Genomic DNA, 24,268 nt, shown 5'->3' on the forward strand with positions numbered 1-24,268 from the left:
TACTATATTTCAGTTGTTCTCCTTATGGTCATATTACGAAGAAAATTAAGGGGTAAGACTTCTCTTGGTAGGCGGCTCGGTGGAACAGTAGCACGTCTGCCTCACAGTTAAGAGACCTGAGTTCACTTCCAGCTGGCTCTGGCCTTCCCGTGAGGGGTTTGCGTGTTGTCCCCGAGCCTGCGTGGGTTCTGTACGGGCACTCCGGCTCCCTCCCACACTCCAAAAACATGCACGGGAGGTGTATTGGACACACTAAATTGTCCGTTGTGTGTGTGTGTGTGAATTTTTGTATGCCTCTGTGTGCCCTGCAATTGGCTGGCGAGCAGTTCAGAGTGTCCCCCCTCCTACTGGCCAAAGCCAGCTGGGATAGGCATCAGCAAGCCAGCGACTTTTGTGAAAATAAGCGCCTCTAGAAAATGGATGGATGGACTTCTCTGGTTGGTTAGCACGTTCTCCTCAGTTTGGCATCCAAAATGGGGTCCCAGCCTTCCTCTGTATAAAGTATAAATGTTCCCCCCTTTCTAGTGTGGATTTACTCTGGGTAACCAAGACACTAAATCAGAGCGAGGCCAAAATACAGCCGCTGATTGGTCCTTTCATAGACAATGAAGTAAAAGAAAACTGTAAAACAGGTCATGCTTTTATTCTTTAAGTTGAACTTTTATTGCATTTGCAAAAGTGCGGATTTTCATTTTGTCATATTATTATCCTTCCTAGTTCCAGTTGGTGCATAACTTAAATTTTGTAAGTTTTGAAGTGTAACAATATCATTTGGATTGCTTATAATTTTATTTTATGATTTTCATTGCCTTTTACAACAACACATACCAATATCTATGCACCCAGCATTTTATTAAAACAAGACTACACAAAACATGTTTTTTTCCCAAATAAATTGAAAATAAAATTGACCAAGTAGAACTTAACATTTTGGCCCAGCCTTTGGCAAGCTATTCAGTTTCTAATGTAGTAGTTTTGCAAAATTAATTTCCCGCCCATTGAGAGTCAATTTCTACAGTTAAAGGGTAAAATTCACCCTGATGTCATTTAATCTCTTCCAAATTTACTTTTATATTTTGCTCAGTCAAATTAAAGGATGGATGGACGGATTTTATGTTCTTTAAAGTTGTTTAGATTTTGACCAGATGAAGTCTTTTCAGGGGAAAATGTCCTTAATGAAATTTACTGTATGCTCCAAATTTTCCCATTGTATAGGTTGAGACAAGTGCTTGAATAATTAAAGTAGTGTATGTGGATTTTAAAAAAAGCGAAACAAACATTCTGGTTGGTTAGCTGCTGACTTGGTGAGCACGCGGTCGTCAGTAGGTTTGCATTGTTGGGAGGACAGCCAAGCAATTACATTAACAAGTGTTACGCTGACTGTAACACACAGTCATATATTCCATCAGAAAACTCGATTATTTGAAAGAATTTTCAACAAAGAATTCAATAGCTGCAGCCCTACGTTTATTTGGCAGATTAACAGTTCAGATGTGTCTTTTGCCCAATGAGGTATTAAAAAAAAATGGGATGGATGGACTTTATTAGTTTGGTTGGATGTTTCATCACCACTGTGTTAATGTACCTGGATGTATTAATGTCCAACTCATGTCCAGTGGGTGTCGCAAGCTGATTATAAAGGGTGAGTGGGGATGGGAATAGGTAGAAAGCTCCTGCGACTGCACTCCTCTGTTTCCTGCCTGCAGCCTGGCAGCTTCCTACAAGATGCTGCGTCCACCTTAAAATGATCCAAACGTGAAATGACAAGCGGAATGCTGCGAGCAAGTCGCAGGGCCTGTAGCGATGCCGCAGCTGAAACTGACCATGAGGTTTGCGCTTGAACGGCAACACAGGGGTGATCCGCTGAATTCATGCGAGGAGATCGCTCTTTGAGGAAAATTTAAATAACGCACAAAACCTGGCTTAAAAAATTAGCACAGAACTAGGGTATAAGATTCTACTGAGAAGCTTTAGGACACAAAGCAAGGAAATGAAGGATCAAAAGAATTGCGCTTCATTTTCACCTATGTAACTGTTTGTTAACTATTGTTCACACTGCAATCTTTGTCGAAAGAAAGTAGATAAACAGCTGTGGTTTTGTATTAGTTGCATGCTGTTCGTTTTATTTGTACTAAAAAAGACTTGCATGCTTCTTTGAAATTTGACCTGATTCCAAAACTAATATGACTGAAGATATGTGTGATGGTAACAATCTGTAAATAAAGTAAAGCATCCATTTGAAAATGGCTCGCCTGTTCTGTTCACACTGTGTGAGTTGATGACTGACAAATGGAGCAACACATCTCAAAAATGAGCACTGCAATGATGCCCAATACACAATCACACAGAGACACATTCACACAAGCAGTCCCCACCTCTGTCTCCAGGAAGCGACGCAAAGCCCTTTTCTTCTTGATGCTTTTTCGCCTAACATAGACGGCAACACTGAGCGCCACAATGACGATGACGAAGAGGCCACCGATGATTCCCGCAGCGATCAGGGGCGTCCTGCAAACAGGAAATGTGGGTTGGGATGTGCTGTTATTTGTACTGCTCACAGTGACTTGGAACTAAAATATAACTATTAAATAACTGCAAGGAGAATGAAAAAGAGGTTTTCTAAAACACAAGACTGTGTTCACATGTCAAAAGCTGCACCTGCTTGGTATTTACATACACGGTGCTGTCATGTGCTGCGCGATGCTTGCTCTCTTTTCAGCACCTTCTTTTTGTTCCTAGATTGTAATCCATGGCCCTCGTCAGAATCATCATTGGAAAAAGGACCAATTCAGCATTTAAAAAATAAGAAAACAATCGAAAACACCAGAACTAAACTGTTGAAAACGGCCATTAGGGGTTACTTCTCAAGACTGCCCTAAAAAATATGACATTATTGTATGACCTTATACAAAGGCGTGCTGTGCACATTGATTCTATGAAAACTAAAAAAAAAAAAAAAAAAAAAGTATAAAAAAAGTAAAACACCTGCTGCTACCTCATGCTTGACGTTCAAAACTCTTTGTTGCAGAAGCCATTAGCGACTAATGGAAATTTCGTGTAGCACGGCGCTACGGCGGCGACATGAGGTGCTGTATTGATTGTGGGGGACCTAAATAGGGAAGCATGGAGGGGTGATGCTTGAAATTTACAAAGAGGCTTTAGGTTTCAACATAATGAGATATACAGCCATGTTGTGAATAGTAATGCGGCAGTTTGAAACGATTAGGTCGACGAGGGTAGAGAAGCAAGGAGACACAGAAAGAATTGAGAGGAGGTGAAGAGGACACGGAAGAAGCAGAAAAAAAAACACTAGTGAAAAAAGGGGAGCGAGAAGACAAAAAGGACTCGGAACTAAAAGAAATAGCAAAAAGGCAGGGTCATGCAACTAGAAAGAAGACAGCAGAAGGGTGAGAAGCAGACAGTCAGACAGCACAAGGTGAGACAATGGGAAGGACTTCTCTAATTAGGAGGAGAGGATTTACAGGCGAAGAGGAGACTCGGGGTCATCGCCAGATAAAACGCGGCAACATCGGCACCATTATCTGAGCAGTGAAGCCCCCAGAGGCAAGTACAAGTGCTCGTTTGTACTTTAATGGATACCAACTTACTGCTGCGCTCTTTTGGCTCAACTCTAATGAGTCACATTTGCTGTAATTGTTAAAATAACTTCTTTTTATGTGCACGCTAATAGAGTTGTTGTGTGCCACACTGTCCACTGTACTCTTGATTGTTTTTACTTGGCATAATTCTGGAGAGTTGGTGAGGTCAGCAAGAAGCTGACCTTTACAACACACTGTTGATAATCAAGGGATGTTTTCTGTCCACTGATCCAGACGAGCGTTTAAGTCACGCGAACCCTTGATTGATTATTGAGATACAGTATGTCTCAAAAATGTTGTCTACTGAATGTTCTGCACTCTGTTCGTGTTTGCGCATTTGGACAGTGGCGGCAAATCTGTTTCCCAGTCCAACATGATAAATGTTTTCAGAGATCCCTTACCTGTCCATCATCCCAACACAATCTTGGAGTCTTGGCCCGACGCACCTGCAGGGCAGAGAAAGCAGAGACGTCGTCCATTAAAGCGCGGACAGGTTATGAGTAAACCTCTGCTTGTCTTTCTCCAGCGTCACTCAGCTGTCACCAAGCACGTAATGAAATCCCCAGCGTGGCTGACCACTCATCACGATATGACAGGAGGGGGAGCCGTGTTGTTGCTTGTTTCAGGTCAAAGAAACGCTGTTGGGGGATGTAAAACAATTTTGATCTGTGAGCGCGTGAAGAACGCCGCTCTGTTTAACAACGGTGACCCCGTACGATTCCTTTTAGTCTGATTGTGCTTTGTTGCCCTTTAGGTGCTGATCAGCCTTAATTGTGAACCCTGAGAAAATATCCTGAAGCTGATATCAGATACTCAGTGGCTCTAAAGAGGCCAATTAGTTTTACTGTGCTGACCTGTGACCCCTGCTATGTTTTAACTCGGTGTTTTGATGTAAATCCAAAAGACCGCACCCCGAGGAGAAGAAACAGGCATGATACAGCTGTTGTCATGATGACAGAGTTGTGCCAGCGCCTGGAGTCTTCTCCCCCCCTTTTTCTTTGCTATTTTTCATGTTCTTGCTTTAAGAGATATGATTCATAAAATAAAACAGGGTAAGGGCTGTGTTGACGCTAGCAATAAGCAGGCTTGGCATCACAGCGAGATGGAGATCTTTCTTACCCCTGGGTGCAGTTGGCGTGGCAGGGATGACACTCGTTGTTGGCCTTGGCGTACTTAAAGATGAAACTGTTGGTTCCCTGCAGGCCGTCGGGGCACTTCTCCACACAGTTGGGCCCGTCTTTGAAGTGGAGGCACTTCACACACTGGTCTGGACCCTAGATGGGCCGCCCAGAGATAAATTGAGAGGGGAATAAAACGATTAAAAAGAGCTAAAACAAAGCGATGGCCACAGAGGTGAAAGAAACAGGATATTAAAGTGTCAACGCAGAAAATAATGAATAAAAGTAGCATATGACAGAATCAAATTGAAACCTGGCAAATCCTGTTAACGTGCTCACTTCCTGCCGCGGCTAACGTGGCTGGCGGGCTTGGTGATTTATAACATGTCGAGCGCAAATTGCCTGCAGTGTATTCCAGCACACCTCTATGTTGAAGGCGGCAATCAACAAAATCAGGTCATGTCAAGGTAGCGCACCGGGATGGCAATGGCAAAGATGACAGGTGGGAAGGCGCACACTCAGATGCGGCGGGCTCATGAATAAATGAGACCTGTGTGTCTGAACTGACAAAATAACAGCTGTAATGTGCATTTGTGGCGTTGGATAGTCCTTATGGACACGTGTCATCTTTGGCATGTTCAGCCACATGTTATTACTTTGAAATTTGTTGTTTGCATGCTTTATCATCAGATGTCCTGAATGCATTCGGATGTTTAAAAAGACGTGTGGAAAATTGCCTGAGGGTTTGTTCGGCAATTGATAGCAACATCTCTCATTCCTAATTGTGTGGGTTTTTTTGGGGTATCTAATCCAACAAAGCTATTCTGACTCCCCTTTCAGTCATCTGTCATTACCAGATTCGCCCACCTATAGTCCCAGAGCAAAGTCAATGGCAAATGATTCTTACCTGACCGAGACATGTCACGGCATTACTCTCCATCCTCTCGCACTGGCTGTCACACTCCAAACACACGGATCCGTTGGCAAATTCGCGCACTTCCCTGATTGAGAGAAAAGGGAGGTTCCGATGTATTTATAATGGATTTGAAAGCGTGTTGAAATATTGATCTAAGCATACTGAGTGAGGGTTTTCAAGTACACTGTGTGCACATGAGCACAAGTCGTACATAGGAGCCTTTTGATTTAAACCAACATGCCATGACGCATCCAGATAGCACAGATCAACCTTCTTTTACCCACGCTCGTCTCCCAGACTTTTAATTGCGACGGCTGCCAGGGAGGGCGGCAATCCGCCACTGACTATTTGATCAAGTTAAAGGCGCAAGATGGTCAATAGGCTGACAGAGAAAGGCCTATGAATAATGAACAGCTTTTTAAATCGCAGCAAACACAAAGCGATGCACTGGGGGAGGCAGTCGAGCTGGTGGGAGGATATGAGCGTACGGGGAAGACACCGGGGAGCGGGCAGTGTTTGATTAGGATAGGGTGAAAGAGAAGGAAATGGTGTGCACAAGTACAGATGATTTTCTTTTGTTTGCAGCTTCTGAAGTGGTAGGAGTTGAGGCACTTTACAGAGATGCAGTTCATAATAATGGTTTTGTTTTTTCCATTTCTCAAGGCAAATATTGGGTTTATACACCGTAATTACAACAGCAGGGGCTGCGGCACATTTCGGGCCGTGCCGCTGACTACTGCTATGTGCGCATATATGCCGGATCCATGAATGCCTCCGTTGTTTGAGTCCAACCCACCGAATTATCCTCCCTTTTTTTTTTTTTTTTTTTCCAAACGTGGCTTCTCCGGCGAGGTGAGGGCTGCAGCTGTCAATAACAACCACACTGATCAAAAACACTTTTCCCATCAGAGCAATCAATAAGTTGATGGACACCCTGTGAAGAAGGCTCACGGAGCTGCAAACAAACAGTCCCTCTCACAGCAGATGGCTGATTAAAACACCATTGTCGGACAGAATAGGAACTCAATGAAATACTTATATGTGATCTCGACAATTTTGGTGTACTGATGGCTCTCAGATAAAGAACTACACATGAGCTCAACTGTATCCCATTAAAGAGTCGTTAAAGTGAAAATGAAATCCGTGCTTTCCCTTTGGCTAAATCAAAGTATTTTTTATGAGATCATTCTAATGGTTCGTTACAATTGCTTGTGAAAGTGCCCCCTCCAAAAACATCTTTCCTACCAAGTCCAACACACCTCCCATTCCTCACTTTACGTTATTCTCCCAGGTCTTTCTTTCCCTTGTTCCAGTGTAATCATATTTCTCTTTTGGACGCTGCATCCCGGGGAATTCTTTAGAAAAGACCCAGGCGGTGGAGTGATGGCGCTTTTGTTAAATGTAGCTGGAAATGACACAGAGGAGAATGACAAAGACCCTCAGCAGACGTGTTCACTCCAGTTATTCCTATTCAGTCCGAATCGTCCTCCTGATTGGCCCCTTCATGGCCGCACCATATCCCCACTGGGGGTTAGGCTGATTAGGGATTAGTCCTGCATTAGACTGTGCCCCCCCAAGAAAAAAAAAAAAAAACAGCCAACCCACCAGAGCAACTTTTTTAATTAAACACATTCAACGGCAGCCTAATCCACCCAGCAACCCTCAATGGACACCATCAGGCATTTCCCTCCTTGAGTGCCTTCTCTCTTTTGTTCTGTCTTTGTTTTATTCAACAGAGATAGAAACTAATGGGAATAAGTTTCTTTCCTCATTAACAATGGAAAAGTGCAACACGGGCTAGCTGAGACCCAGGTTGAAAACCAATACAGGAATATGGGACCAGCTCCGGCAAAAGGGACTGCATGTCAGTGCAACAAAACAACCCAAAAAACAACAAATACAAATGCGCAGTGCTTCGAAAAAAAGAGATCCCCTTCCTGATTCCTGTGTTTTTTGCATATTTATTACACGCAAAGGTTTTATTGCATCAAACCAATTTTAATATAACCCAGACGACCAAGAATAAATGCAGTTTCTAAATAATTTTATGAACCAAGGAACAAAACAAATACTAACCTACACGGCTTCATGTGAAAAAGTGTTGCGTAAAGCTGATTTCCATTTCACAGGCCACATCAAAACCTGATTGTCACCACTTTTTCTGAATCAAGAAATCACTCCAATAGAATCTGATAGATGAAGTGAGGTTGGTCACAAAATCCCAAGAACAAATGCATTACAAGTATTGAGATGAGTCAAAAAGCCTAAAAAAATGTTATGTTTGCCATTTCCAAGGGTATGGGGCTCCAGTGAAGCAATGCCAGATTATCCACAAATGGCGAAAACTGGGAACTGTTGCAAACCGTTTTGAGAACTAGTCGATCAACAAAGATTACTCCATCCCAGAGGTCTCAAGAGAACCTAGAAAGACTTCCAAAGAACCGCAGGAGTAGCCTCATATAAGGTCAGTATTCATGACTTCACTATGACACTGGCCATTAATGGTATCCATGGGAGGTGGAAACCACTGTTGTCAAAAAAGAACACAAAGGCTCGTCTCACATTTGCGAAAAAGCTTGACGATTCTCAAGACTTTTGGAGGAATGTTATGTGGACTCATGAGTCAAAAAATGAGGTTTTTGGGAGGTGTGAAGCCTGATGCATCTGATGTAAAAATGGCACGGCCTTTGATAAAAAGATGAAGAAGAAGACATGATGCCAAGAGTAAAGCGTGGTGGCAGTGTGATTCTTTGGGGCTGCTTTGCTTCCTCATTACTAGGATGAATTATTATGATCGAAGGAAAAATGAGACGGATGGCCAGCCATGAATTTGTGCCCTCAAACCTGTTCTTGTGCTTTTGGATCATGCAGCAAGACAATGGTTTGAAACATACTTGCAACTTCACCACAGAACGGATACAAAAAAAAGAAAAAGTTTTGCCGTGGCCAAAGCCAAAGTTCGAATTCAAATTTAACTGAGATGCAGTATTGTGATCTTAAACAGGCAGTTCATGCTACATAACTTTCCGATATGGCAAAATTGAAACAATTCTGTAAAGTAGAGTGCTCCAAACTTCCTCAGTAGCGGTGTGAAAGACTCATCACGGATTATCGAAAATTTGCAGCCAAACGTGGCAACACTTGCTATTAGGTTCAGGACCGCTGGGCAATTACTTTTCATCAGTGTTGGGAGTAACGCATGATAAAAGTACTGTCATTATTGTAATGCATTACTGCTATACGTCTATTGTTGTTTCATGGAAAAGTCTGGAAAACTGTGGCCAAGTGGAGATTTGTCAAATTCACCAACTCATCGTTCATCGCTCTACTCTATTTCCTGCCAAAAACGCAGACGCCGGGGACATTGAGACAGGAGTTCTTGCTTGTTGGACAAATCTGGCGACACTACTGCTACCTAGTGTCATTTCTCGCACATTTGCAAGAACCTCGGCTACGTGCGGACTATGCCTGACTATGTCTGGACTCTGAACGTATAAATATGTCTAGCATTGAATGAATTAGTAACGCATTACATTATTTATTGCCAATGAGAAATTATTTTGACATGACACACCATAAAAGAATGGTCCACACGGGAAAGGGAAAATGTTTGCGTGACCTAAAGAGAATCACTAGAAGTCCTGGTTTGGTGCCTTGCTCAAGGGTGCCGGAACGTTATAAAGCTATTATCAGAAAATAATGGATTTTGACCGATCAATTCATCCTATTTATTACTGTACTTTGAGAACTTTGTGCTGATGAATCATTTCTTTAATGCCATTTTGGTTACACACTTGAGAATGAAGAAATCAAACACTGTGATGCTTGGCCCTGACTGTTTTTACAGTACAAGGAGCTCCTGCCACGAGTCTCTCCCTCACCAGTCTCCTTCAAAGCTTTGGCACAGAGCTGTTTTTCCTAACAACTTCAAAGCTTCCCTCCCACAAATGGCGCCGGAGAAGCACCGGCAACAAGTAAACATGACCGAGGGTTTGCTTGCTCTCAAGCGCCAAACCTTGTGTGCAAAAGTGAGGCGATTCCTACGCCTCCCATGGGTGACACACTTGACATGACCACTTTCAACAAAGTTATCTCGTTGCAGACATAGCTGGGATTGTCTTATTTCAGACAGATCCTTTCAAGTGCTGTGATTCACTACATCTCCTGGTTCATTCACAGAGAAAATTCCGGAAACCACATCTACAAAGATGCCATTCTCAGGTGAGTTGCCGCTCATCCGTTTGATGTGCCTCCTGGCAGCATCGAGCAATGACCTAAGTGGAATTATTCATGCAGCAGCATAAAATCAAATGTGGCCTTTGCCAGTCATTTGGGGAAAATTCTAATGCAATATCGTAATTCAGCAATATATTTGAGGAAAAGTGCCACAACGGCCAGTCCGCTGTGGACATGACCTACTCAGCGCAAAATTTCTTATTGGTTCATCTCATTACATTCACAGTAAATGGCAATTAGACTCTCCTTCTGAGCCCTTGAGGACAGTTTGAGTTCATTCTCATACATCAAAGCTGCTTAAATTGATTTTATTTCCTCTGCTTGTCATGTGCGCCTGTTTGCAAGGGAATTCATGTCTTCAGGAACCGTAAAAGATCTGGTCTTGTGGAAGAGGCTTTTGCCTGTCTACAACTTGTGAACATTTAACCTGAATCATAAAGTATGTTTACATCCATTACGTACCCATAAAAAAGTTTGCAGGATTCAATACAGGTGCGGCCTCTTCTGAAGTAGCGGCAGGAGAGACACTGGTCTGGCCCTGGGCCCCAGCAGCCTTCGTCAGAGCACATCCGATCGCAGGACATGTGATTCTGGGCTGTCGGGGAATACGAATAGATTCAAAACGCGACGTAAACTTTCCATGCTCATTTTTTAATGTGTTGGAGATATCGTTCATCAGCGAGTGTGTGATGTCGTGTGAGCACGTATTGTTCCCCCCCCCCCCGTAACCACAGTGAAACTGAATAATCAATGCTGTTCATCCAATGTCCCCCCATCAATGAATCTCCAAATACAAATCTCATTTATTTACCTGCCTCTTAGCAAGGGGTTTACAATGTGTAATGTTTTCACTGATCACTCTAGTTGATTTTTGGCATGTTTTGGCATCTCAAGATAAAAACCATAAACCTTCTCACATTTCAACATTTTAACCACACTAATACGGCACAGTTGACTAATGCTGATCGTATTTGCCGCTCACAGAGAGTTGACACTTAATAGAATATTATGATGAGAAGGTGCCATTTAAAATGTATCACAACAGAAAAAAATGGTCTTTTGCTTCACTTGTGCTATTGATGCATAACGTCTGCACTCAATTGCTCTTTTAGCTTCTTTAACTGCTCAATAGTCTTTCTAATCTTCGATGAGATACACGCATTCAAGCTGCAATCATGTCATGCTATTGACATTACTGTCACCCAATCAATATTAACCGATTCAAAGCCTATCATGCCGAACCAACCTGATCTGTATTGCTGGGTGCAAACAAGACAATAAAGTAAAGTATACTTTGGGATGGTCCGGTCACATGAGTTTTTGTGAGAACAAACACACACAATAAACCCGACGCTACTCACTGCATTCCTTCGGGTCACGGTTGTTGCGGATTACTACTTTCTGGGTTGAAGTCCGGAACAGCGAAGTCCAGTTGACAGTATTGTAGAAGCAGAGGCGGCTATTGTTTAAAATGTAGACACTGCCGGCGCTGATCTCAGCCAGCGACTGGAACTGCAGAGAGGAGATCCAGCGCTGTTTCAAAATCAGCAGGGAGATACCGCTTCCACTGTAAGGGGTGACACATAGAGAAATGTGACATCAGGAATGTGCAAATGAGGTGAGGAAAGTGGGGATCTCGTTAAACAAAGACTGTCTTAATAAAACACTTCAGCATGTCTTCTGTAAATGTGACAAAAAGAATACTAAAATAGATATAATAGCTTGGCGAAATAGGCAAAGCTGTTATAAATGCGCACTTTATATCAGTATGCTTAAATATTTTTCCAATGCCAATGCATTCATACCTGTAGAGGGATCTCCCTCCTATGGTTGCCAGGTTGGAAAAAACACTCAGATCGGTCATGTTCTCAGGCCACGATTGAATGTTGAGGTAACCTAAAGAAATCATGAACAAACCCTATCTTTAGCAAGTGCGCATGCTCATCGCGAAATGATGAGCACATGCATGAGGTTACAGAGGGTACACATTATGAAAGAACAATTAGAATCTAAATTGTTTTATGAGTTTTGGTCCATACACGAGTTTGAGCAAGTGGTAATTCTTTGGAGGAAATGGATAATATACACTAATTAAAAGACTAGATTTAATATACTTCACCATTTATCGAACTGCATTTGGTATTAATGACAGATAATAAGGCATCAGCATGTGTGGAAATGACATTAAAGTGAGGAGGCTGAGCAGGACTGAGGCTGGGAAGCCATTGCTCTTTCTTATTGCTTGGCTTTTCATTATGAAAATGCAGTTTCGCTCCATTAGCTGTTTGGCTCAACTGCAAGACACACTTTAATATGACAAAGGGTTTGTATACGAGGCATCGCTCATCCCTTTAGGGCCTCTGCTTGCTAATGGACACACACGTGCTCATGCACAGACACACACACACACACACACACACACACACGCACACGCACACACACACACACACACACATGCAAACACACGCCATTTTCATGATACTCAGCCATTATTTCCAAAGTCACTCATTCACCTGTGATCTCTTTTACAGTCCGGAACACGTTGAGGCGTTCAGGATCCAATGGTCCAATACCGTGGTACATGTCCCTAAAATACAGACACATGGAGAATTCAACACTAATCTTCAACATACTGTGCGAGGTTATCTCCAGAGATGAGCATTTCGTCGGTGACGGACTGACGTTTTGCAGACTTACCGGTGAATGACAAAAAGCTTTTAAAAAAGACGGACTTAGACCAAGAAAACAGTAGATTTCATCTGTATGTATGTTCTCTAGATGATGCGGTTTAGTAATTGCAGTCTAGTCTTGATGACACACATTGAACATACATGCTGTTTGATGTGTATGCTCCCTTGTGCAAATGATTGCTTATTTCAGTTGCTGAGGGAACACACACTACACATTGTGGTCTGTAATTAGGTTATTTTGTCTTAAACTTGTCTACTTAATTTGGATGATTCAAGTGAAGAGTGTAAAGTTTAGCTTTTGCTTTTTGTTTGAGTACAAGTTGTACTGCTTAATCGTGCATTTTTTTCTGCAATTTACTGTGATTTCTGGACTATAAACCGCACTTGTATATAAGATGCAGCAGCAAAATATGAGCAAAAAAATGTATTTTTGTCACAGATAAGCCGGACTGGACTATAAGCCGCAGGCAACATCAGACCTTTATGCAAAAGATGGTATGTAACTATAATTTTTTTGTAGGTTTTTTTTTTTTTTTTTTTTTTTAATTTTCTGCCAACATCCTCCCTTTAACAGACTGAACCCAACATATTAATAGAAAATGGATGGATGGATATTTTCAACGCTAACAGAATACTGTTAGTTAAATATTTGTAATACTCTGTAAAACTCTTTTTGATCACAGCCATTGATTCACATCTTTTCAGTTTTATTTCATAGTTGTTTCCTAAATTGACACCTCGAACAGATTCACACATTTGCTTGCTGGTGGGTAGCAAAAAAAAAAAAAAAAACTGGACTGTAAGCCGCAGGGCTCAAATCATGAGGAAAAAGTCGTGGCTAATAGTCCCAAAAACACGGTAATTATTTTCATTTTAAAGTAAGATGATGGAGCTTTCTTTTTTAGGGGGGTGGGGGGGGGTGATGACAGGAATGAGTGATGGACCGATCGCCTGACAGCGACGAAGATTCCAATTTTTGCTTGAAAAAATGGTAGGTCGATAATGACGGAAGGGGGTTTGGGGCCGGGGCATGGACGACAGACGGAACAACAAAAAAAAACAAAAAACAAAAAAAAAAATTAAAATGCCACATCTGGTAATCTTGTTTGTGAGGGCAACACTTGGGGACACATGTTCTTCTACCAAAGTCCTCTGACGTAACATTCAGTGCGACTTCCATTGGTACCTATCGGTCCATTTGGAGAGCTTCAGGTCACTGTGACAGCACTGATAGATAGCTATGGGAATATTTCTCACTAACCTCCCCCACAACTGGATTTCCACAAAAGAAATATGCTCACCTTGTTTGCGGCCCTATTCCATCAAGCAATGGGGCTGCTTTCAAACAAGTACAAATGGTTCTTTTGCACATGCTTACACAGGTCTGCAAATGAATACATCTCGGCTAACAATACAGCAAATTTCTGAAATCAGTTTAAACGTTTTCTACAAAGTCGTAAGGCTATATCATACTTTGTGTAAAAAGTGTGTGGTTTGAAGCTCACCCTTTGATGCCGGTAATGAGGAAGATGAGGTTGCCATTGATTTTAGTGCAGTTGACGAATTTATCAATATTGCTGGCATCCACTGTTTGATCGGTCTGCAGGGTGCCCGTCCCAATGCCGTCACACACTAGCAAGATAAACACAAATCAATGTGTTATTCTGTATGGTCCTAGGATTGCCAAGTGATGAAGTAGGCGTGACTTTAGTTCAAATGACACATTGCAGTAAGTCCACACATTGAAATTCTTCTGAGGAAAGCCAATAACTCCACATAATAAATTCATTACATTTACATTAATTACAATTGCTGTGTGTGTCTGAGCAAGGCGAGGAATGGCGATGATGAATAAGGCTGGTATTAAGCACTGTAACCCCTTTTTGATAGTGATTTATACCAGCCAATTTCATATCTGAAATGTTAATTTGTTATCATTTCCCACAGTTCCTTTGGCTGTCCCTCATTAACCTCTCACTGCTGCATGACGAAAGACCCAGCGATATTAACCCTTGAGAGGTACTGGAGCCCATTTTTGGAACTGAGAGGAATTTTTCCATTGAATGTTCCTCTTTAGGAAAAACGTAGGAGTTTTTTCATCTAATGATTTGATCTACTGTGAAGTGATCCAGATATAAAGACTTATGCTTATGTTTTATCATTTCAACAGGATAAACTGCATTATACAAATACGCAAAACCATTCTCAACATACCATATTTCTTCGTGTACAAGTCCACCTCGTGCATAAGTTGACCCCCGCTTTTTTACTTCAATTTGGATGAATTTGACAAAAACGGAAGTATAAATCCACTTTAGTGGTTGATAAACACTGGTTACACATATCATGACCGTCCAATTAAAACACACTGTCCGTGTTATTAAAATGAATGTCTGTGTTATTAAAATGACGAAATTGCAGTACTTTTAGACACATTTCTTCATTGTATATCGTATAACATACTGTTGTGCTCATGCGGCAATGTACACGAATGTAGACGCCAATGCTGAAACTAATGTGGCAACAATAAAACGATTTGAAGTTTCAATGCTTTATGTTTTTGGCACAGCTGAAAATAAATGCGTCGAATAGCCCTCAACATCCCTGTCGGACAAGCCAAATAGCTCTTCCCATTTCTATCCTGGACCTCCTCTCCTTCCTGCTCCTCATTTGCGCAAACATAATCATAACTTCAGTGGGTAGTCCTCTTCCGATCTATCCAAATTGTTTGAAATAGAGGTCTTCAGAAATGTTTTGCAGAAGCCTTCATTACCCAAGTGACGACCGTGGCAAGATCAAAGTGTGGATCGGTTGTTCTTCGCTGTATATCCCCCACCTGCTGACATCCACGCGAGCCATGTCACTGCTCTCGCATTTTTGTCTTGAACGGACAAGTCAATTCACCTTTCTTTTCAAAATGAATCAAAGCCCACCAGAAAAATTATCTAAGCAACAACAGGTAATAAGGCTGCGCTTGACAAAAGCGCATCTGAAAGTGCAAATGCGCAGAAACAGATGCAAACCGTATTGAATTAGAGGTGAACATGTAATCATTTTAAGCCTTATGAATGACATATTACTTATTTCGCATTCAAATTTAAGTTATACAAACACATATGTGGAGAAAATTGGTCTGGATTTGAGTTAAGTGGGTATACGTCCACCCCCCAATATGGGGGTTGAAAATGAGGAGAAACACGGTACATGGAGAAATACGGTATTCCATTTTTTTTTTTCAAGGCAGCGCTCAAAATGTAGAACAGAATCAACCTGTAGTCAAAGAGCACCAACATATCTAACCGTTGGACTCCAAGCCTGGTTCATTCATATAGAATATTGTGGCTCTCTCATGTCATGCTCCGGCTTGAGGCCGTGAGCTTTCTTGAAGAGGGAGCAGAGTCACCGGCCACACACCTGGCACTCGTCGGTCATCATCGGGGCTTTCAAAGTTATTCTCAGTACTGATACGATATCATAAATCTATTAAACTGAATCGGCGCAGCTGCTTAAGCTGTTTACTAGCGGACAAATGCAGAAGATTGGGTGGGGCTGCGGAAGAATGTGCATAAAATATTTTGTCCTGAGACAGAATTGATGCAGACACCACTTGGTCCATTTTGTCTAGTTTCATCAAACTGGAAGTGTCCAACGCTTACATTTACAGTCTTTACATTGTTGCAACTGGACCAGAGATGGGCAAACTATGGCCCGCATGCCTGATCCGGCCCGTTGGTCTTTTTAATCCTGCCCGCCTATGATGGCACAGACTTAAGGTTTGGTTTGAATGATTGTAGCAAATGCGAACACAAGTTATTTACTGCCAATCAAATTAGCAAAAGCCAGCAAGCCTTTCCTAGAGGAGGAGTTTCTTAAAGACCTCAAGTATTTGATGTCCTGAGAGCAAGAACTAATTTAAGAAAAACAAAACAAAACAAAAAGAACAACTCACGCAGGTCAGTGACTCGTCGTATTGAAGTAATTGACGAACACTTAACTAGCAAGCTAAAAAATAAAGCGGCATCATTTTCATTATATTCTTTGGTACTGGACAAAAGCAACGACTGATATAAAGGAAACTGCTCATTTTGAAATAATGGAGGACTTTTTGGATCTGAAATCCCTGGAAGGACTTATTTAACAACGTATCAAAAGTCATACAGAGGTGCAAGTAACCTTGGAGTATGCTCGTCAACGTTATCACAGATGGCTCACCATATCTGACAGGAAACTCATCGGGATGCTCAAGAGATAATGTTCCTACACTGCATAATTCACTAGGAAGCAGTGTGTAAAACCGTGTTGCAGGTTGACCACGTTGCAAAACCTGTTAACTTTAATCGAGCGAGGGGACTTGGCCATCACCAGTTTGTTCATTTTGTCAAAGATACAAATGCTGATCACACAAAGATACTGTACCATTCTAATGTCCGCTGGTTACGTTGGTTACGAAAAGTAAGACAACATGTCTGGGAGCTCAAACGGGAGACAATTTCATTTTTGGAGCTACAGTACTTGAAAATACTGACAATTTTCCAGCGCGGAATGACACAGGTTGGCTTTGAGTGTGTTATGAGTGATGAACACCTCAGATCTGTTCTGAGAATTGCCACAACAAGATTTTTTTTCCGCACTATAAGGCGCACCTAAAAGCCTCATTATTTAAAAAAAGCTGATGGTGCGCCTTATAATTCGGTGCGCCTTATATATGGATCAATATTGAGATTGGGATTCATAAATGGGGAATGAAGTGATAAAGTAAGCTTTACCTGTTTCTTTTGTGCGCTTACAGTTGAACAAGGTTGCTCATATTGACATTGAGTTATTATGCTATTGAGAGTTTAGCGTTATTATTTGACTTATTGTTATTACTTTGAGTATTACTATATTGTGATTGCACTGGAGGAAAAGTTTGCTGATATAAATGTTGCACTACATGTTACACCTTGCTGTTAAAAGATAAGCTGTCACGCAAATATTAATAAAATAAAACAAGAGACAGTTGTTTATTCATTTTGGGAGTGAATGGAGTTGTCAGAAGGCTGGTTTGTAATCTATGAATAAAGTTTGACTGCTTCTAATGTTGCACCTTATAATGCGGTGCGCCTTATAAATAGAAAAAGATTTAAAATGTCATTAATTGAGGGTGCGCCTTATAATTCGGTGCGCCTTACAGTGCGGAAAATACGGTACCTAATGACTTTGATGCAATGGCTAAAATGTTCTCAATCAAAAGTATATGTTATTACATTAAAAGTTTTGCTATGTTTATGTTTGATATGTACTGTTTACAAATGCATTTTTTTTAAATATGTCTCGTATCTTTTCTATTCCGGCCTGGCTGTCAATTTCAAAAGTCAATGTGGCCCTGAGCCAAAAAGTTTGCCCATCCCTGAACTAAGCCTTTACCTTTCGAGGAAAGCTCTCTTGTGTAGGAGGTACAGGATCTGTTTAGAGGTTTGGATGGAGGAGGGTGTGAGCATGAGTTTGTTAACGACATTTTTACAAACCGAAATTGCCATCAGTTCAAAGGTCTTGTATTTTTACAAAACGTACCATTATCGTGGGATGATCGAAGTTGCCCTTTTCTCCAGGCACATGAAAAGAAATATTATTTATTGTGTTATTGTTAGAATAATTATTGTTAGAATAGTTGTTTATGTCTGACAAATGAACCTGACAGTTATTTTAACTGTTTGGCCTCCTGTAACTGTGTTGTGACTGTGTTTAGGTATTTTATGTAGTTATTTGCATCTATTTTGTTGCAGGGTTGGCTGTGGCCCTGGTTGTTCAGTCACACCTTACCAAGAACCTTTAGAGCCAAATCCACAAAAAAACATATTGCGTCAGATGATAGCACTTTTAATTATACTTCATTTGCACCAGCAGTTTGCCTCGTCTTAACAGGGCTATTCACAAAAGATTTTCACTGGCTGCTGCAGGCAGGCGAGCTAATGGGCCCTCTTCCCTCACCTTCTCTCCCCCAGCCATCTACATGTTGTGCAAGATATGTTGGAGTGTATATTTGTTGGCGTATATACAGGGAATTTTTATTTTTTTTCCCAGACGTGAGCCATGCCCTTTGTTTGGGGCATTTTTAGGTCGTCCTTTCAAGAAGAAGAAGAAGAAGAGTCTGCCACAAGGTTTGGGCTGACAGGCTAACTGCCCTCACATGATGAACGAAAGTGGAGACCATAGCCAATCAAAGAAGGAGGTAGGATTTCCTTTTATTTCAGCACTCTGAGTGAAAATCTCACTAACGCTCTCTTCTGCACTCAAATGCTCCTCATGCTGTGCGGAGCCTCCTGGCTCCCTAGCTCGCTCACTTACTCACCTGCAAGCCACACAGTTGTCAGCAGGCACCATACCCGCAAGAAATATATACATTACAAATTTATATATGATGAAATTTTAAAGATGAGATTTATTCTACAGTATCTAGCTAAAGTTTTTACACTGTCGCCAACATTTTGGTGCGTCCTATACACTGTTTACGTAAACATGCTATTAGTTCTCATTGCTATGCTGATGATACCCAAACTTTATATGCCCTTAGAAATAACGGATCCGTGCAAGAGCAGTAAACTGGAGGCCTGCCTTGCCGAGATTAAACAATGGATGTCTTCCAATTTTCTGCTACTCAACCCTAGTAAAACTGAGATGTTATTTATTGGCCCTGCTCAACATCAGCACTTGCTTAAGAATACAGGGGACGGTGTTGACAGGGGATGCTGTTGTGTACCTTACATTGAAAAGATGTCTCTGTATGACCTCTTTTCATTCTGTGAAGCCCTTTGAGACTTCGGTGATTTAGGGCTATATAAATAAAATTTGATTGATTGATTGATTGAATACCATGTTGAACCTGGAAAACTGTATTATTTCCCAAAGTAGTTTTGCAAAAAATCTCGGCGTGATATTTGACTCAACTCTCTCCTTTCGGATACATATTAAGAACATGACAAGAACGGCGTTTCTTCACCTCCGCAATATAGCTAAGATTCGCCCTATTCTTTCTCTTAGTGATGCAGAAACATTAATTCATGCATTTGTCACATCGCGCCTAGACTATTGTAACGTTTCGTTTTCTGGACTTCCCATGTCCTACATTAAAAGCCTGCAGTCTGTACAGAATGCAGCAGTGAGACTATTGACAAGGACGAGAAAGTTGAATCATATTACTCCGATTCTAGCTGACCTGCATTGGCTTCCAATACGCGTGAGATGCGGTTTTAAGGTGCTGTTAATTACTTATAAAATTTGACACGGTTTAGCTCCCTCCTATCTCGTCGACTTAGTATCACCTTATGTCCCGTCCCGACAACTTCGATCGCAAAATGCCGGTTTGCTATCGACCCCACGGGCTAAAAAGAAGTCTGCGGGATCTAGGGCATTTTCCATTCGCGCGCCAGTACTATGGAATGCCCTACCTATGGAAGTTGGCGCAGCCACCTCAGTAGAAATCTTTAAATCCCGACTAAAAACACATTTATATTCAAAAGCGTTTAGTTAATTGAGCCTGTCTGCAGCTTTCTTCTTTTTTCCTGCCCCCCTCTTCCGGCTGGGAGAGGGGGCTAGCTAGATGGTGAGGGTTGACTTGACCGCCTCCAATGGGCCCTGCGCTGATCGACCATCGCGGGTTAGGAGATGGGGCGTCTGCGGTCCACCTGGTTGGAATGTGGGATGGTTCCTGCCCAATGGCTTTGCCTGGTGTCAAGACATCACTGCACTATATAGCACAATAAGTTTTCTGTAATTTATATTGTTTATGTGTATGTCTGTGTTTGGTACATGCAGCATCCACTTCAACCTGTGGGCCTGGAAGGGGGCTCCTCCCACCTGTGGTCCCTTCTGGAGGTTTCTGATTTTCCCCTAATTGGGGTTTTTGAGTTTTTCCTTCCCCCTCTGGGAGCTTTGACAGGGGATGCTGTTGTGTACCTTACACTGAAAGGCATCTGTGAAGCCCTTTGAGACTTCTGTGATTTAGGGTTATACAAATAAAATTTGATTGATTGATTGATTGTAACATAGATAATACCAGAATCCTACCCTAAAATTAACGGTGCATCATATACATCAGGGGCGCCTTGTATTTTAGCAAATACGGTATGTTATATGCAATCGGTCATTCATTCGTTGAAAGTCCATAGAATACAAAATATCAATGTGATTCTTTTGCAATTTTCAAAGATGGATGTGGACAAGAAATGTGAATTTTCATAACGAATTGTCGTTGCTTTTTGGCATGCGCCGCAATGTGTTTTTTATTTTTTATTTTTTACATGAAGCGTTTTAAGATGTCACGACGCAGTCCCCTCGCGAGCACACTCATCAAAACAAAACACATCAGCCCATAATATACTACACATTTGACTTCCAATCCAACGCAGGACAAAGACACCGATTTATAATGGCATGATAGCTTCTTTGTTTTTCTAACTCTGCAGGAAATCAATATGCTATCCATATAAAACATGATCCTCCTTTGGATTACCTTTGGGGCAGATGTCTCTGCAGGGAATGCACATTTTGATGTGGTTCTCCTCCACTTCCATCTTGTTGCTAGGACACGCTCGGACACATGAGCTATGGTCCACCACAAAGTTATCTGACATAAGCACACAGAAGATGTTCGCATATATTATCATTCAGACGTAAGGATGCCTTAATAGTGCAATGATGGTATTTTAATTATATTTGCAATAAGATCCAAGATATGCAGTATGTCACTGTAAGGAAGTGAACGCTAATTTGGTCATCATTTGGTCTCAGCTGTTGACATTCATTTAAGCCAACTTTCCTCCCCATTCTGCATATTCCATGCAGAAGGATTTGTTTTGCTCAGTTTCATGTGATTGAAAGACACACGGTATGACACATGTATCAAGTCATGAAAATAGTGTTGATATGAAGAAAGAGGGAGAATACACATTTGCCTTGATGTCCATCATCCTCTCTTCAAATCACTTCATTATAGAACAACTTGGATTTTTTTCTTTATCCGGTTTCTGTTTATACGTTTTTCAGGCGTCATCACAGTTCACCTTCCGTTGCTTGGAATAGGCTTAACTACGAATCCGAACAGGGTGAATGACTCAGATGCCTTCACTGAGTGTGTGAATCTACCAGGATGACAGCTCCTCTAAATTTGAGGCCATGGTACTGTTTGAAACACAGGGATTTCAGAGGCAGGGAGTCAGGTTAAGCATTCCTGCATTTTGTTCTCAAGTGGATTTGTAAGAATAATGGTGGGGAGGGGGGCAAAATGAGTCTAAAGGCAATATTCTCAATTCACCAGATGAACGAGGTTCTCGCTCTCATTTATCGTAACAAGCTCTGGGAAGACACTGAAAGGACAAGGTCGCAGATACAAGTGACAAAAATGAGAAATGAAAGGTTGGTTTGGGTTTACCAACAAAGACGGATGGAGAGATTTGCCAGATGAAACGAATCTTTCACATTGAGAGGAGCAAGGGGAGATTTTCTAGACTTGACCTCCCAGAAAGCAAGAGAAGGCAGGTCATGATGCAGCTTGGGAAACCTCACACCATCTCTTAGTGTAATTAAAGTTAGTGGCTGAGTACAGCAAAGTCTTAGATGCCCAGTTTAGTGTCCAACAAGGGGACAACAGTTTTTTGTCATAATTTTACAGAGTAAGAAAAAAACCCCTACATCAATTTTAATATGTATTTTAATATCTCTTAATAACCCTCAAATCCGCACTTGATGCTCGGCATGCAGTGAGTACAATTTAACACAGTCATTTAAGTGTTGTCATATTTCTTCAGATATTTTATTCTGCAATGCTTGGTTTCTTTGCCTTGGTTCACAAAAGTTTGTTTCTGGATGATTTTTTTAAATCCTCAGTTATTAAGGTCCAAGGCGAGAAGCATTTGTTCACTTATTTTGTTGCTGAGAGCTCAGAGACCAGTCGGTGACTCCAATTCGACATTAAAGCTGATGTAGAGATAGAAAATGAACATACGCGGGCATTTCTTGACGCAGAAGGCTCCGTAGGTATACTTTGCTCTTGGATTGTGCTCCAGTTGGAAGGAGGTGGATTGATATACAAATGGCTGAGGGCACTGGGTCACACATGCACCGCTGTCATTGAAATTGGTGCAAGCCTGTGAAAAGAGAAGGAAAAAAAAATGCATAAGCTTGGGAGCGGAGGATGCAAGTGAGACCTCCCATGTGGGGCAGGGGAGTTATGGAGGCCATTGGAAGGTCATAATTCTCTCACATAAGCTGTTGTGAATGAAAAACTATTGCAGCTGCATTTCATTTCTTTCGCAACGTGTGAATCACGCTACCAGCTGCAAATGGGAGACAAATTGGAGCCATTCATCCACTGCCACCATGTAAATGCTGAAATGTTTTGCCATAAAGCCTTTAAGTGTTTTGTCGTCGGTGGCCACCGTCTGAAACGGCAGTAATTGAATTGGATGAGCCTTTCTGTGAAGTACAGCTACAATATCGCACCTTTGAGTGCACACTAAGCAACGGTGGTCCAAACAGGACCAACTCTTGGTGATAAGAGGGATATTAATTGGAACAATGAATCACCAATTTGCTCTTTGAAGAGCGCCGGCGCAGCAGACTCTTACCGCCTTGTGAAATGACAAACAATGCATCACCAAGTAAACAAAGTAAATCATTCTCGAAAATGACAGGGTTGTTGTGCACGAGAGGACACGCGGAAGGACGGGCGGGCTGGAGGTGCATGCCGGGATGTAAGCAGGTTTTGCGCACGTACGAAGCAGTCTGTGTCCTTGGGTCCCGAGCAGCCGCCGGCGCACTCGCGGTGGCAGCAGTCGCTGACGTACGGCCCAAAGCATCGACCGTCACACTGCTCTGCGCACACCGTCTTCGTCACTGCCCGCAAAGAGAAGAGCTTTAAAGGTCTGCCGCACATACACACTCACACAAAAAAAAGACAATATCACCACCCTCGACACACTCATGCTGTAATAATATGAATTTCAGGCAGATACAAATTAGAGGCTTCGCAAGCAAAAGGTCAGTCTGGTCCATTGATGACCGAAAGACTTGACTAAAACTTTAAATCGTTGAAGTTTTGCCTTGTCCTTGAACAAGACACTTATCTTCTGGAAAATATGGTTGGGCTCTGAAGCTACTGCTTCAAACGTGCTGCAGCATGGAGCGTTACCAAATTTCAGGTGTGATGGACCCCTGCTGATCCAACATATAGATGTGTGTAAAAAAAATAAAAGGAAAAAAAAGGCTTTTTGTCTGAAGATTAATATCTAACTGTGTAGTTCATTCCTTCATTATGTGCTAATTGTCACTTGTCCCCGATTCCTGTGACGATTACTTGTTCAAAACAAAAATAATACCCTTATGCTAATTAAAAGATCTTTAGAATATACTCTTTAAAATACTGAAGTAGCATGCTAGGTATCCAATCAGTAAAAGTTCCTGTATATTAGATTAACACATGTGTTTGTAAATATCCCCTATAAAATGAGACAAACAAATGTAAAATTTACATCATTAGGTTCTACACATCATTTTGTAGTATGAATATCTTACTGAGAATTTAATATGGTATCAGCACAATCAATGAATGACTTTCTGAATGAAAGGGATGGATGGCCTAATTATTCACGATTATGACGGCTCGTTTGAAATATTTGGTGATTTTTCTTTCATTTTGGCATGACATTTTGTTTCATGGGCATTCTAAACCCA

At 41.6% G+C, this 24,268-nt stretch overlaps 1 protein-coding gene across 3 annotated transcripts in view; it reads right to left on the reverse strand.

Moving 5' to 3' along the window:
- LOC148427034 (receptor tyrosine-protein kinase erbB-4-like) overlaps positions 1-24,268 on the reverse strand; it is a 203,235-nt gene that overhangs the window by 48,056 nt on the left and 130,911 nt on the right. For all 3 annotated transcript variants that reach the window (XM_088402715.1, XM_088402706.1, XM_088402700.1), the window contains exons 6-17: positions 23,313-23,431; positions 22,542-22,683; positions 21,051-21,164; positions 14,065-14,191; positions 12,383-12,456; positions 11,675-11,765; positions 11,231-11,436; positions 10,332-10,464; positions 5,625-5,718; positions 4,719-4,873; positions 4,001-4,045; positions 2,376-2,508 (exon numbers count right to left, since the gene is read on the reverse strand). In XM_088402715.1, the coding sequence (XP_088258841.1) occupies positions 2,376-2,508; positions 4,001-4,045; positions 4,719-4,873; positions 5,625-5,718; positions 10,332-10,464; positions 11,231-11,436; positions 11,675-11,765; positions 12,383-12,456; positions 14,065-14,191; positions 21,051-21,164; positions 22,542-22,683; positions 23,313-23,431 (1,433 nt within the window). The remainder of the gene's footprint in view (positions 1-2,375; positions 2,509-4,000; positions 4,046-4,718; positions 4,874-5,624; positions 5,719-10,331; positions 10,465-11,230; positions 11,437-11,674; positions 11,766-12,382; positions 12,457-14,064; positions 14,192-21,050; positions 21,165-22,541; positions 22,684-23,312; positions 23,432-24,268) is intronic.

This window comes from Hippichthys cyanospilos, chromosome 2, assembly GCF_059441005.1.
Source record: "Hippichthys cyanospilos isolate Australia breed blue-spotted pipefish chromosome 2, RoL_Hcya_1.0, whole genome shotgun sequence".
Taxonomy (NCBI): Eukaryota; Metazoa; Chordata; class Actinopteri; order Syngnathiformes; family Syngnathidae; genus Hippichthys; species Hippichthys cyanospilos.